At 46.4% G+C, this 15,177-nt stretch overlaps 1 protein-coding gene across 1 annotated transcript in view; it reads right to left on the bottom strand.

The window, feature by feature from the left end:
• Positions 1–15,177, bottom strand: part of LIG6 (DNA LIGASE 6) — a 146,310-nt gene that overhangs the window by 71,851 nt on the left and 59,282 nt on the right. The window contains exon 10 of the mRNA XM_087384541.1: positions 573–670. Within this exon, the coding sequence (XP_087240667.1) occupies positions 573–670 (98 nt within the window). The remainder of the gene's footprint in view (positions 1–572; positions 671–15,177) is intronic.

Below are 15,177 nucleotides of genomic sequence, written 5' to 3'. Positions count from 1 at the left end.
TGCCAAGAAACAAATCTGATCCAAACCTTATCCAAAAAATCTTCTGATACCCTTTATGTATTCACAGATCATAACAGCTTTGTTACTGTAAGTGTTTTTAGGTGTGATGACAGCTGTTTCTGTAGGTGTTTTAGGTGTATGATTTGATCATACTTAACAACAAATGGAAAGCTGATTACAACCATAATAGAGAAGTTTGCACATAAATCTGAGATGACAGATTTGGATTTTCTTGGGCATACAGATATAGCAAAATGAAAAAATGGTGATGCTCTTTTGAGAGAGAAGCACACGGTCACCTTCAAGTATTAATGCACCAACCAATAGTGTCTTTGAAACACTTTTAAAAGCATCTTCCTAGAGGCTTTCTTCTAAAGAAACAACTTGGGCAACATGGTTATATTCCTAATTAATAAAACAAAATGTAGACATGCATAGAATAAAAGGCAAACAAAATGGACCCACACAATTTTACCTTTAAGGATGTACAAGCATAAATATTAAAGTAATCAAGTAAACAAATTTATTCGAAGGAAAAGTACAAAATAGTACAGTAGAGGTAAAGCACATACTTTGCCAACATTGGTTTCACGGGAATCCCAGGAGAGACAGTAATAGTATTCACCACTGCTTTTATTCCATCGCGCAGCAAGGCTGGAACAAGTATGTCCTGTTAAAATAAACAAGTACAATCTACATCTCACATCATGACCATGGACAGATGAATGTGATTTACAACAAACTCTTTTGTAAAACCCTTGATCAGCACATATACTTGAACATGACTACAACTAATCCCTATTGAAAATGTATATGCCACCAGCAGAAACATGTTGTCCAACTTGGAAAGGAAAACAGGTACAATATTCCTTCATCACATCAAGAAATCTTATTATAGTTTTTTTTCTCTTTTGCAGTAAGGAGTAATTTATTCCATTCAAAATGAATTAAACCAAAGGTGGGAGAGTTGAGAACTCTATCTCTGGCATCTACAATATGAATAAACAAGCATGGGGCTGGTCTATATTGCCGAATCATCCCAAGTGGAGTAACATGGAAAAACAAGGAGCAATCCCAGGTCCTCATGAACGCTATCAATCTCTCTCAAAGTGGCTGAAGACGTCTCAGTGCATCTCTCTCCCTGACTTCGGATAGTAAAAATGAGATCAGCCCAATATATCAGTGGGAGTGGATGCAGTGGATGTCCGCCATTGCCCAGAGCACAAAATGCTGGAAACCACCTCCAAGCCGAGCCCGCCTATGAGGAAAACAACAGGTCCTGAGCCGGGATGGGAAGTAAGAACAGACCCTGAAGCTCCACGGTGCTCAGAGATATAAGCCATGTCCTTAATGCCTCTAGGCATGGTTACCTACCTTTGACTCTATAGAGCAACAGCACCGAACCCTCTGCCCCAAAGAGCCACCCCCCACATCAAAGTTAAGGACTCAGAGGTAATGTATAAGAATAATCTGAAAACTCCTGTCCAAACCACCCTGGCGATATGGCAAGTCCACAAACAGTGCTTGCTAGATTCCTCTGTCAACTGGCATCTCATACATAAAGATTGCCTACCCATCTGCTGAAGCCAAGAGCCAACTGGAATACCAAATGACTAGTTAGCCAAAGAAAGTATGAGACTTTCTTGGCCCTAGTAATCCACCACAAATGAGAGCAAAACCTCGACACATGATGCTTTGAAATCCCCTGCCTACCATACTGAATAGCTCTTGGTTTTGGCAGCAAAAATTACATTTCTCTCCTTAAATTCATAATTGGAAATCCAAAAGTTCTTGGATTTCAACCCCCAAAAAATCTGATGCCCCTGGGATGACTCCTTGCCTCCCTCAAATTGCATTCATACAATTTCACCATTAACATGGAACAGGTTGTGTTTGTAGTAAGAAACTACACTGAAAATGGCATAAGAATTGAAGTGAACTTACTCGCACATATTTCTTACATGTCACATTTATCTTCTTTTGTTTATGAAGTACTCGATAACTGTATAAAAAGATCAACCTTATGTACCACAAAACAAGTTAAAATAGAATTATGCCAAGACTAGCTAACTCACCATATAGTAATTATGGAGCAAATCTACAGTCAACAGCCCAATACAAGGAGGATACAGTTAGGTTGGTGAGGCATGATGGATGGGCTGATAAAGTGGACATAAGCAGGCTAGTCACAGAAAGGCTTTCAAGTGACCTCCTAACCTATTCGGCTTCCCTCACCACACTCCCCCATTCTCCCCCCACTCTTTCCATTTACCTTGGCTTTGCACTTCCCCTCATACGTAGTCCTTCCACTTGTCAAGTCATGTGATTCCCTAAAAATAGGCTAGGCCCTCCTTTCTAGGTACATCAACTTCTATTCAGGCCTCTTGCAGCCCCCTCCCCCTCCCCAATTACAACCCATGAGTGGCCCACCCCTGGAGCACTCAAAACACTTTTTATACTAGGTTTTTAATGGTGTTTTGCATTGCACATTTGTTGCTTACTCAATCTCAATTCTCGTCATCACAACCCCACACAAACACAAACAAATGCACACTTGTTTCACAAGGGTATACACCTTCTTACTCTCTTACACTTGCTCTAGCTCTTTCTTTTACACACAATGGTCAAAAACTTTCTCAAACATCACACACTCTAATACACAGTGTTCGATAGAAGGATATTGAAGATATCCACAAGATGAAAAGGACCAAAAAGGAGACAGGGATAAGCACCCACAACATCACCATCAGCAGGACTTGCTCAAAGTAATGAAGGGTACTTTTAAAAAGCTTACAAATGAGTACATGGAGTATACCACTCCACTTATATAGGCAGTCAAGGAATGTTTACTCAAATACAGAAATGCCTCCCCACAATGTGCACACCCAGAAAGAAGAGAGTAGGGCACTCCTATGAGAAAATGAGAAATTGAAAAAAAATCTCAATGGTTGGAAGATGACGTGGCATCCAAAGGAATAGATACAGACAGACATACATAGATACATATATAGAAAACCATTGGTTTTTCAAAATTTTGACTTTGCATGTGAAAATGTCAATGGGCCTACAATGCAAACCCAGTCATGTGGGCTGGATAGGCCAACAAAGGTGCTGAAAGGCAGCCCCATGGGATAGATTCCTTCTACATGTGGCTAAGGGGGGCCAACCATGATTTTGGGGGGGTTGATAATGGACCAGCGCCCTAAACTTTTAGAGGTGTGATGGGAAACATGATCCATTTGTGCAATATTTCATTGATTGACCAGTTTGACAGCTTTTGTGGGCATGTATGTGCATGCATGTGTGTGTAAATGTACATATATGTATACATACATACATGGATTTATATTCATTCACTGACACACGCATGCATGTGCATGCAAGTGTGTGCACTCATGCACACATACACGCACACCTGCACATGTATGGATGTATGTAGGTAGGTAGGCATCCATTTTATATATATATATATATAGAAAGAAAGAAAGAAAGAAAGAAAGTGTATTATTGTCCACCAAAGGCCAAAATGGGCCCATGGGACATCAAGAACTCTGCATACAAGATAGCACAAAATCAACGTGCCACAAAGAAGAGGCATCGTCGAATATCATCTAAGTGCTACGCAATACAATGCAAGTGAAAGTACATAATGTCAAATCTGAGCCTAAATACAAAGTAAACTAGATGCAAGAAAACCGCCCCTGGGTGCAAAATGGGGGGATGAGTACAATATGCCAATGCAAAGATACAAGTCCAGGTGTCACGGAGTCTGAGAACCAAAATAATACTGGAAATCCTGTCCATCGACTCTGCCTCCTGCTATGAGAGTACAAATCTGAGCAAAGGTGAGGTGAGCGGCTGGTGGGGCGAGATCTCCATGAGTAAGTCTCCTCCGAAAAGCTGCCATCATCCTGGATCGTCTGGAGATGAAGCGGCGAGTACGTCCCCTATGTAACAAGATCCTGCGGCGTCTACAAACCATCTCATATGTACATCCACAGGGTGGAGGCATGTGTCCTGTGTGAGCTCTGACCTCCTCATGCTCCTCCTGGTCTCTTTCATATCCTTCGGCCACTGTCACACCTGTTGGCCATGTCCGGTCTCGGGAAGATCCATGAGCCTAATCTATGCATCGACCCACTGGGGAGTCTGTCATGTCTCTCACTACATGCCTTGGCTCTGCCGTCTACTTTAGGCCTACTAGTTTGTGCTATCTGGCTGAAAAAACTCAGTGATCGTGCTCTGAGTAGAGTCTGATAGTGCACCGTGATCACGTCTATGTGTCCTCATGGTCTCTGTGTCGAATGGCCTGATGAATGAAAGTCGACAACCATCTCTGAGTAGAGCCTGGCTGTGCACCATGATCTTGTCTATGTGTCCTGAGCAAATGGTCTCTGTGTCGAATGGCCTCATTAATAAAAGTCACCAACCATCTCTGATCTGAGTAGGACAGAAAATTGCAGAGAATCTCTTAAGAGTCAATAGTAATGGCATCATATCTTTTGTGGTACAAGGGGGATCTAAAAGCAAAGTGCTTCTCTGACTCGATCTCCTGCCGATCACATAGAGTACAAATGCGACCCTCTCTAGGTCTGCCCTTAGCCCGCCCACTCTCAATGCGTAGTCCGTGCTATGAAACACGGAACTGCCCAATCGATATGGGGGAGATGGATCCATGTATAGCCTAGTGGGTCGATGAAGCCCCCCTCTAGAATCCATAAGCATTGTGGCCCTATAGAAGGTGAGCTTCACATGAAAATCATTGGATGAAAACCAGGTTCTAGATGTGTGTAGCTGTAAGAGATCCTCCCAATCACCCGGTTGACCTTGTGGTAGGTGGTGAAACAGACTGCTAAACTTAAAGGAGGGTACCTTGTCTTATGTAGCCCTCAAACCATCTGCATGTACGTGCGTACGAACACCTCTAATCGCCTTCAACTGCTAAAGCCATCGATGAAGATAGGCCCAGCCATGCTAACCTACCTCAGTCTCTCAGGTAAACCCATAATCCCTCACTTCGTAGAAGTATGTGATAGCCTGGAATGTTGCATCAAGCTGTAAGGGAGGTGCTCGAACTCAGCGATAACCATCTAGTGTGGAACTAATGGCTTACTATGGACCAGTGACAACAAGAAAACCTTGAGCCTCTCCACTCTAGCCTTATATGTCTCTAATATGTCAAGGCCCCAACAAGAACTACCATACATGCATGTTGAACGCACCAAGGAGTCAAAGAGAATAGACTTGGTCTGGGAATCCTTGAAATGAGAGTGAAAGCACTGTCGGTCAAATCTAGCAAGTGTGGTGTATCCCTTGCTCAGTTGGGCCTGCATCACTGGCCACATTGTCAAAGTGAGGCTAGAGAACAGAACCCCCAAGTATGTATGGGATGCGGCCCCAAGTCTGTATAGGATGTGACAACCTCCACCGGTAATCGATCAAGCGTGAAGTATTGTCTATGCATGGCTGCTTGGGATATGTTTAAGGTTTTATCAAGGTTGGCCTTAAAGTCATGTGTCTCATAGAAGGTATGGAGCGCAACCAAGTGTCCCTCAACGAGGATAAGAGTAAGACCATATCATCTACATATAGTAGGATCTGAATCAAAGAGCAGGCTGCCTCCCCTAGTGTTCCAATGAAAGTCTCATGCTCATCTACGTATAGGTCAAACATGGTTGCTGATAACAAACAAACCTATTTGACCCCGATGGTCCTCATGATCTACTTTATCACCCTGCACGTGTCCCAGTGCCATGACTGCCCCAGGGTTCTACTCGATTAAACAAGGAGCTGCAGCTCCTCCCCGTCTCCCCCCAGCCCCGTAGCCTCCCTCAGCCCCCTCCCTCCCTTCTCAGCCCCCCGCCTCCCTTCTCAGCCCTCGCCTCCCCTCTCAGCCCCCCCCGCCCCCCTTTCAGCCCTTCTGGCCCCTCTTCGTAAACCCCCGGGCCCCCCCGCCTGCTCTAATCCTCTCTGCCCCCTCTCCCTACCTCCTTGCCTCCCCGTCCCTACCCCTGGTCCCCCCCTCTCAGCCTCCCTACCTCCCCTCTGAGCCCCCCGCCCCTCCTCTCATCCCTCCTGCCTGCCCCTTCTGCCCCCCGCCTCGTTTCAGCCTCCCTGCACCCCTTCTCAACCTCTCTGCCCCCTCTCAGCCCTTGGCCCTCCCTGCCTCTTCTCAGCCCTCCGCCACTTTCTCTCTCTCTCCCCTCTAGCCTCTCTCTTTCCCTCTCTCTACCTTCCTCAACAGAGTGTTCCTTCAGCACCACCTTCTTCCTAAGAGGAAGGGGAAACTCACCAAAGAGTACTCCTAAACTAGCCCAAGCTCTCGGGATAGTAGCCATAAAAGTGGAGGAGGAGACCCTGAGACTGGCTGATGTGAAGATCCATCTCATACTCTATCCATCCAATCCTCTACCTGAGGAAGGAAAACAGGACTATATGCATTGAATTGAAAAAATCCTTGCATGGTTCATGTCCTAGCAAAAGTCCTCTAACCACCACCTTGCATATAAAGCTTTGTTCTGCAAGTCTGGATCTATTATGTTGAGGCCTCCTTCCTTGTGGGGACAGCGTGTTTGCTGAACCATGTAGTTCACCCCAAAGAGAATCCCTTATGGATCTTTTTAGTTGAGTGATTTAATCCCTATATTGGCACCGATAGGAGCAAACAAACCATGCCGTTGCTGGCAAGATCTGGTTGACGACCACCACCCTGGAAGCAAGGTCAAGTTTGGCTAAGCTCCAAAAAAGAAGCATCCTCTGGATACTCTCCAGAATAGGCGCAATTTGCTGGCGAAGGAGAGATGCCCACATCGAGCTGGCAGCCTACGTACCTGACAAACACACCCCTCACATCTAACACATGTCGGACGGCAAATACACCTCTCACATCTGACACGTGTCGCACGGCAAATACACCCCACATTTAATACTTAGCAGGCAACGTACCTAATAAATACATGCCTCACATCTGACAAATACACCCCTCAGATCAACCCCACACTCCCATCGTCTCCCGTTGGATTTGATTTAGTGTCCGTGCACCTCCACCCACCTGCAAATCAGGAGATGCCCTCACACATCATGGACCCAGCCCCAGTCAGGGCTTTGGACATTCCCACTTTGGTTGCAAGTCGTGATTCTCATGATTCTCCTCAAGCTACCACAGTGGTACTTGAATTTGCCCCTTGCTCAGCTTAGGACGTTACTACTCCAAATGTTACCCCGATTTCCACTCCAGACACTACCCTGATTGCAGGTCCTCTCCTTGATCCTATTGCAGCTCCTCCGGCAGATCTTCGTGGTCATGGTTCTTCCAAGCAGGCCCATTCTTCGTCCGCATACACCTCATGGACCAATGAAAGGGAGTTGTGCATACCGTCTCCCTAGTCTCGATTACGAGGATTTTATTGTGCCCTCCATCTTCGGTGACATAGTGATTGGTATTCTTTTTGACAAGGTGTCTTCCTTTTCGGGTGGACAAGTTCTGTCCCCATGGATTTTCCTCCACTTCGTACTCTGTCTCGCTCTTCGAGCAAGAGGTCTTCCCCCATAAAAGCTTTTGTATCCGCCACTAGGTCGGGTAAGATGTTCCTTGCTACTTCCTCCTATCGGACATGCTCTATCATTACCCAAGGTTAAGGTCCATATAATTAAGCTAACCTACATTTTTTAGTCAGAACATACAAGGTCTTGGTGGGGCACCACATCGCCACCATAAGCAGCTTATCCGCAGCTCCATCCAGGTGTTACAACGGTTCCATCGATATTCTTCCTATTCAAGAACACAAGGTGGATGCCAGAGATTGTGCAAAGTTACGTAAATTGCTTTCAGGTCAATGTTTTGGTCACCTGCTTTGGGACCTAGGGGTGGGACTTGCATTTCAATTTTAGACTCTATTCGCTCCCTGGTGATTGGACATGGTATCATCATTCCCTCTAGAGCTCAGTGGGTCCTTTTTTTTTTGGCAAAAAAGAGACTTCTATTAAGTATCAAAGAAAACCGTTACAGCAAGCTCCATACGGGAATACGGGATACACCATGCAATGCATGAAAAGCTCAAGAGCCAAAAAGAAAGGATTGGGGCTGATAGTGCCATCTTAATCCAGTAGCAACCTCCGAGAAAAATGGAGAACCCCTCCAAACTCGAAGAAATACAGTCCTCCTAGAAGAGGCTTCTCGTGAAGGGCCCTGTATGCTAGCCCATATGGCTATCAAAGTGTGAACCGTGTCACTCCAAATACCCGTGAACACCTGTGATGGGTGTATCTAGGTGTCATCCAAGGCCTCTGCGCATCTGGCTCTCCGAATGTGCCAAGAGGAAATGCTAGCCAAAATCTCCCAAGAGATGTCCACTGAAGCATGTGAAGCTTTGAAAGGAATATGTGGTACATCCTGAAGAGAGCAGGGCTCTATCTCCTGTCGGCGGATCAAGAGTGCCCAAGAAGAAGGCTCACCCTCATAAAACACCTGGGGCCCAGTAAGGGATAACCATGCGACCGAGCCCCAAGTCATGAAGAAAGGGGAAGTATGAAAAATGTTGAGTATCCGAGCAACTCCTTTCCAAACAATATGGGTCCTTCTTTTGATTGGGGGACGTAAGGTTGGTTTTCACAATCTTTATATAAGCCCCTAACAATCGAGGCGACCGTGTCCTTTTGAAGGAACTTCTCTCTTGGGCCCCCATTGCTAATTCATGGGTTATATAAGGCGACTTCAACATGGCGAAGTCGCCTTCAAAAAAGAAGAGGGGTAGAGAAGGAGGCATTCATTCTTTGGAGAAAGCAACTTTCCAAGTCCGATGCCCCGCTCGGGGGACCTCTGCTGAGGAAGTTCTAGAGACTAGGACCTTGGACCTATCTTGAGGTCCTAGTTTCGTATCCCTTGGCTCTAGAGGTGACAGTGCTGATTCTACAGCTCCAAAAGGGGGGTTCCATCGGTGTGGTTGGTTCCCACACCCTCCCTTTTTGGGGCTTCCATTTTGCCTCTCGAGGAGAGGAGCAGTGGACACTGTCTCTTTTTTATTGTATGATGGGAAAGCAAATGTTTTGCATGAGGGAGTAGCGTAGGGTATAGACTTGTGGCCCAGCAATGATAGCTAAGCTTTAAATAGAGAGACCTTGGCAGTAGTAATGATCCATTTGCCACTAGAGGTGGAGCTTACGCATCCAACTTACTAGACGCTTCAGCAGTGTGTCGACAAGTTTAGAACGGATGTATCCTTCATGATGCAATGGGCACGGAAGGTTGGCATAGAGCATGTCATGCCCTTGGTACGTCGACGCATAGATACAAACTGCTCTCCCTCAAGCCCCCTTCAAAGTCACACAAATCCGAGACTGTGGTGTAGGCTCCCACCCACAGATGAGCCCTGCTCTCTCTCACCTCCTCCCCATGAGTTGGACCATGGTCAGTTCGAACATGCGTGGACTTCACAATCATGCACATAGTTAGCCATAGCATTTGATACTTCGTCAAGAGTTGCATAGGGCAGTGGTAGGACAGGCAGTGGATTTTCTTGTGTTCTCAGCACTAGATATCAATCGGCACCGCCATCTCCTTCTAGGTAGAGGTCTAGAGGTGTGGTCTCCCACAATCGGCTAGAGTGGAGGGGTCTGTATCTCAGCTCTCAAGCAGTGGCTCCAAAGGCCACGTTCAGTAGGGACACAGCTTCAACGGTTGCGCGATGTGCAGCAGTAGACGCACAAAGATCCTCAAGAGATTCTTGAGATGACAGACTTTTATCGACAACTATTTCAGTTCGAGGAGTCTCCTCAGTTCTTGAAGCCCAAGAGGCAATGTGCTACCAAGTTGTAAATACTCCAAAGTCAAAGTTTCAGTTGACCATTTATTTGACCATAATTAACGAGTCTTTCATTTATTTAATTATGTTCAAAAAGTTATCTTTAATTGGTCAAAGTATTGACTTCGGTCAAAGATACCTAACCCCGGTGAAGTAAGCCTAACCCCAGTTAGGAAGACTTGGCTTAGGCCAAGATGGTTAACTACAGTTAACCAAAGAACCAAAGCATTGACTTCGGTCAGAGAGTGTTGACTTTGGTCAACGAGACTTGGCTTACGCCAAGAGGGTTAACATCGGTTAGCCAAGATGTGCCAACCTCGGTTGGAGAGACTTGGCCATAATTAAGGCGCTTCGACTGTCGGTCAAGCCCCTTAATTACGATCAACAGGGTTGATCTTGGTCGACCAAAGAAATTGTTTTATGTTATGTGCACATGTTGCTTGGTGGGGACACCCACAGAGACTAGGACTAGTCTAAAATTTATTTGCATGCAAAAGCGCTAACGATTAATGGGTGCCATGGCTGTGTGCACTTTAATTAATGATTGCAGGTTCTAAGAGGGATTGATTGCCCAAGCACTATGGAGCCCAGTGGGTAGCCAGAAGAAGCCCATGTGACCAAGGGCTATGAAGACCCTAGAGTTTTGCCCTTCGAGGCATGTAACTAGAGATAGTTTAGATTTTTGACACTTGGGATGTTGCCAAAAGAAATGAGCTGAGAGTTCTGTTGTAAAGAAGAACATCACTCTCTCTCTCTTTCTCTCTCACACTGCACTACGGCCCAAGACAACAATTGGGTTGGACCGCCCCAAAGGATTTTATTCATTCAGAAAAATTGAGTACAAGAGTACAATTCAGCTCACAAGCTGGCTAGTACAAAAAACATACTTGAAATTCTCAGCAAAATAATTTTTAGAAAGAAAATTGATGACGCTGATCTGACAAAGGATCTAGGTAATCGAGGAAGATTTCACCTGTTTGCTTCTTTTTACACAATGTGGGATCAGGTTCTATAGCTAGACACGCTTCACCAATGAAGAGCTCTGGGATGCCTCAAGGCACTTCCACCCCGGAAGTTCCTTGAAGAGGAGCGCTTGACCCCTTCATTCTTCCAGAGTTTTGGGAGCTTGTACTCACCCCTCTACAGTTGGCATGCCAGGAGCTCTTTGACTCGGGCTCACCTCCTCAGTCCTAAGCAGCCTGGGCTGGGTTTGCTTGATCCCGGAGCAGGGGGACACGTCATACATTCGCCATTGGAGACCAATCACCCTCTTGGATACTGCATACAAGATCTTAGCCTAGGTCTTGAACGTGCGGTTGAGACCCCACCTCTCTGACACATTCACGACATGCAGCCCTTTAGGTGAAGGGATCAATAGCAAGCCTTGATACAGTAAGGGGAGCCTTGGCTATCTATTGCAAGTCCTTCAAGACTCGGATCAATTGGACCAAATCTGTCAGCTTCTTCATAGGGGCAGAGGAGGTCCAAGAGGTCTAAGACTTTGAGGCTGCCTTGGGTTTCAATGGATTCCGTGGGGGCAGACAGAGAGATACCTAGGATGCCAGGTAGGCATCGATATTTCAGCAAAGCAGCAAATCGCCCCAGTTCTAGAGAGTGTTATGCGCCATCTCCTTTATTGGAGCTCGACCAAACTCTACTTAGCAGATAGAGCTTTAGTCGCCAAGAAGGTCCTTCTCACCACATCTTGGTACATAACCTCTTGCTGTTGCTTTCACGGTGCATGGGGCAACTTCTTATGAGCAGGATCAAATGGCATGAAGAATACCAGAGCTAGAGTTGCATGGCAGACAATGATCATGCCACAGGCACAGGGAGGCTTCAGCATCATTGATCCAGAGATGTTGAGCAAAGCCCTTTTGGGCAAGCTAGTTGTGTATGGCATTACCCCAGGCGCATAGCCCTAGAAGCTCGTCCTACAACGAGGGCTTCTCAGGAATACCCCACGCATAGGTGGCCAGTGGCAAGTCTCATCAGTGGATCTTTTCAGATGCCCCTCTCATGGGGAAGGGCTCCCCATCGATGTGTTGTAAACTACTATGTGCTTTTATCACTTTAGACGATGGAGTCTTATAGTTTTATTTTATAGAAACTGTTGCAAATTGCCCACACACATAAATGCTGTAATTTAGAGATTGTAGAGGAGGCTGAATTTAAATTTACACAGTTTAACAATCGCTGACAACAAATTGAGATTACAATATGGTAGAGGGGCCAAGACACCCCCCCCCCCCTTATCCAAGCTCACTTTATTTCTTAAAATAGGAGAGACAAGACCAAGGTGCAAGCACCTTCCAAACTGGCAACTCAGTTATTGATTAGGACTCAGACAGATGATCTGGGGACAACTGTAGAGAGAGAGAGAGAAAGACTCCAAGGCTGGGGCTGACAGAGAATCAGCCTCTGGCCATCCCAATCCACAAGGAAGAAGCATGCAACAATCATCACTTCCATTCCACATTAGTTGCAGACACTAGTTATCTAGAAAGAGAAAGCAATATCAACTTGAACTGTGCTGCAAATAAGACAAACTTGAAATTACAGACTCCACTCATGACTTGACTCCTTTGGAGATAGAGTCCTTGATGCATCCACAGCCCCCTTGGGTGGGAAGAGTGAGATCATGGGGATGGAGTAAGAAAAACTCGGAAAAATGTCCTATAGGCTAGAGAGAGAAAACCTAAAAGGGGTTATACTTTTAGAGAGAGTGTGTTATGGTTGCCCCCAAGCTGAGAGATGAAAAGGGGATGCTGCTGCAGTTCCAGAGGTGCAGAGAGAGGCTGTTTTCTGCATGTGATAGGACTGGAACTGTAGAGAGAGACATTACTGCAGTGCAGCAAGAGAGAGGAGGGTGCTGTTGCTGCTCACAGACTGGGAGAAGGAAAGGGGAAGCTGCTGCTGCTCCATCAATTCTGAAAAGGTGCAGATCCTTGAAGAAGAGGGCCTGAAACTGTAGAGAGAGAGTGTGTGTGCTGCAGTAGAGAGAGAAACTGCTGAAGTAGAGAGAGAGAGAGAGAGAGGCTTGTAAAGGAGCTGGCTGAACCCAAGGGGATGGAGGGGAGCTGCTGCATCAAAGGGAGGAAGAGGGAGAGAAAATGGCGAGTTTTTCTATGTAGAATGAAGGGGGAAAGCCCGTCTTTTATAGGCTGAGGCTCCTCCCTCAGCCTTGATTTGGGTCCAACCACTTGCCCCACTGACTGCCACATGTGTGGGACAGCTGTCCTGGCTTCCAACTCAGCTTCCGCGTGGCAGTCTGCCACGTGTCACCCTGCCACGTGTAACCATCAACAACCCTAAAAAATAGTAAGTGGTCTAGGGTCACATTGAGCCATAATTGAGTTCATTAGTTTGTCCTCTTATCTTGTATCTCCATGTCTCTTGGCATGCTTCCAGGCCCACACCCAAAGCTCAAGGAACATTCTCTTGAATCGGCCCTAGGTCAATATGCAATCTGTGCATTTGATTGGTCCGGTAATTGGGTACTCAGGTGGGGTGTGGTTACTCTTGTGGGTCAATAATGCCCATAACCCCAAGCAGGGGGGATCCATCCTCAAATGCTAGACTAGTTCTCATTAACCTAACTGACACAGTAGGAAAAACATTTCTTTTCATTCTTTTACAAGCATGCTTATTGAAATACTAAAAGAAGAATTACCAAGCAAGTGGATACATGTTATTGAAGCAAAGTAGCATGTGTACCTATTCAGGGCTTGGCAAGACTCATTTGAGGCGCGACTACCTATAGGGAGGAGCTTGAGCGTCAACCCCTCATTTGGCACTCAGAGATCCAAGATCAAGATGGTCTCATGCTCGGACAGCAGACTTACATAGGTTGGGCACAGTGGGACAGTGGCCCCAGCCAGCTCTTTTTAGACGTGGAGTAATCTCCCCAAAGTCACGGGGCTGGAAGCGATCTCTCATCTCTATGGGGCAGGAAAGTGGATGAGTGAGATACATGCAGCTTTTCCGGCGTCGTGGCAAGCAGCACTTAAGACTTGGGCAGACAGCCTGATGAACCGTATGCACCACAAAACACATTGAAATAGAATTGTGCCAAGACTAGCTAGATCACCATAGCAATTGTGGAACAAACCTACAGCCAGCAGCCCAATAAATCGCACAATTTAAAAGGCCCCGGGAGAGATGATAGAGAGAGGTCCAAGCCCACCTTTATATCAAGGCATCCAACCCTCCGACATTGCCACGTGTCCAACAACACCTTAAGGAGCCAATTAACCATTTTTGCCATCAACCACACAAGCCACATAGGGGGGGCACCCAAGGAGGTTAGCCCATATCCAGCAGCAGGTTTGCGAGGGCTGCCTCATGCTCTAACATAGACAGTCCTATTAGCTCTCTGCTACTGTTCCAAAATGGTGGCTGAAATGGTGGCCTTGGCAGGCTCCCATTTCGCGACATCAACCCATCTTGAAGTCTCTGCGATGGCTGACTACACGGTGGCTTTTTGTGCCGCCTCACCACCTGCACTACTAGCCCACTGCTCGGGGCTGTCACTATGGCTGCCACATCCTTTACAAAGCTGTGATATCTCCTGCCCCAGGCTATGGATGAAGTGGTCCTGCTCTGCCTCTCGTGTACGAGGGCAGCTCCATGCGGAGGTGCTTCTAGGCTTCAGATGGGATCGTGTGACCATGAAGCAATGAGTATGAATATGGGCTGAACGGAGCTGAGTGATAGAGGGTAGGGACACGGGGGAAGAGCACTAAGAGTGGTGAGGCGACATCTGGAATGCAGATGTGGTCAGTCCGACTGAGGAGGGGAATGGTGGCTAGATGAGGGGTAAGGGTGACAGAAATGAGGCATACCTTGGTGAGGCATAGAGAGCCCAGTAAAAGGGCATGCCATGCTGCCCTGATCCCAACAATGATGATGATGATGATGCTAACTCCGATGCTTGTGCTGTCACATCCATAGGTAGTGCTGTCCTCACCTCCAAGGATGGTGTAGTGGATGTCGGTGAGGAAAGAGGTCATGTTGGCTGCCTTCTGTGCAGCAGTGCTATCGATCTATATGCCACTGTGGTTGCTGCACTTGTTCATATCATCAATCCTGAGTTATTTCTGTTGCTTCTCCTCCTCCTTGGGTTTCTCTTTTTCCTTCTCAGCTTTATCCCCTTTTGTCGTTTCTCTTTCTCCCGTTTCTTTTTCCTCTTTTTGCTTTCCAGAAATTACCCTTTGCTGAAATTTATGCAGGGGGAAGGGCACACAGCCCTTCACACCTTCCATTGTCTGAAGGAGAGTGAGCAGAAATATTCGAAATCAACCTCTGTAACAAATTCCTGATTAAGAAATTGATGCAGGCAGCTGGTCTTGACTAAGGACATGGGGCACACAGTCAA

Source organism: Dipteris shenzhenensis, chromosome 14, assembly GCF_047967505.1.
Source record: "Dipteris shenzhenensis isolate YYH24624 ecotype China chromosome 14, Dip_SZ_1.0, whole genome shotgun sequence".
In the NCBI taxonomy this organism is placed as follows: Eukaryota; Viridiplantae; Streptophyta; class Polypodiopsida; order Gleicheniales; family Dipteridaceae; genus Dipteris; species Dipteris shenzhenensis.
The sequence above is the reverse complement of the archived record's forward strand: the minus strand, read 5'-3'. Positions and strand labels throughout refer to the sequence as shown.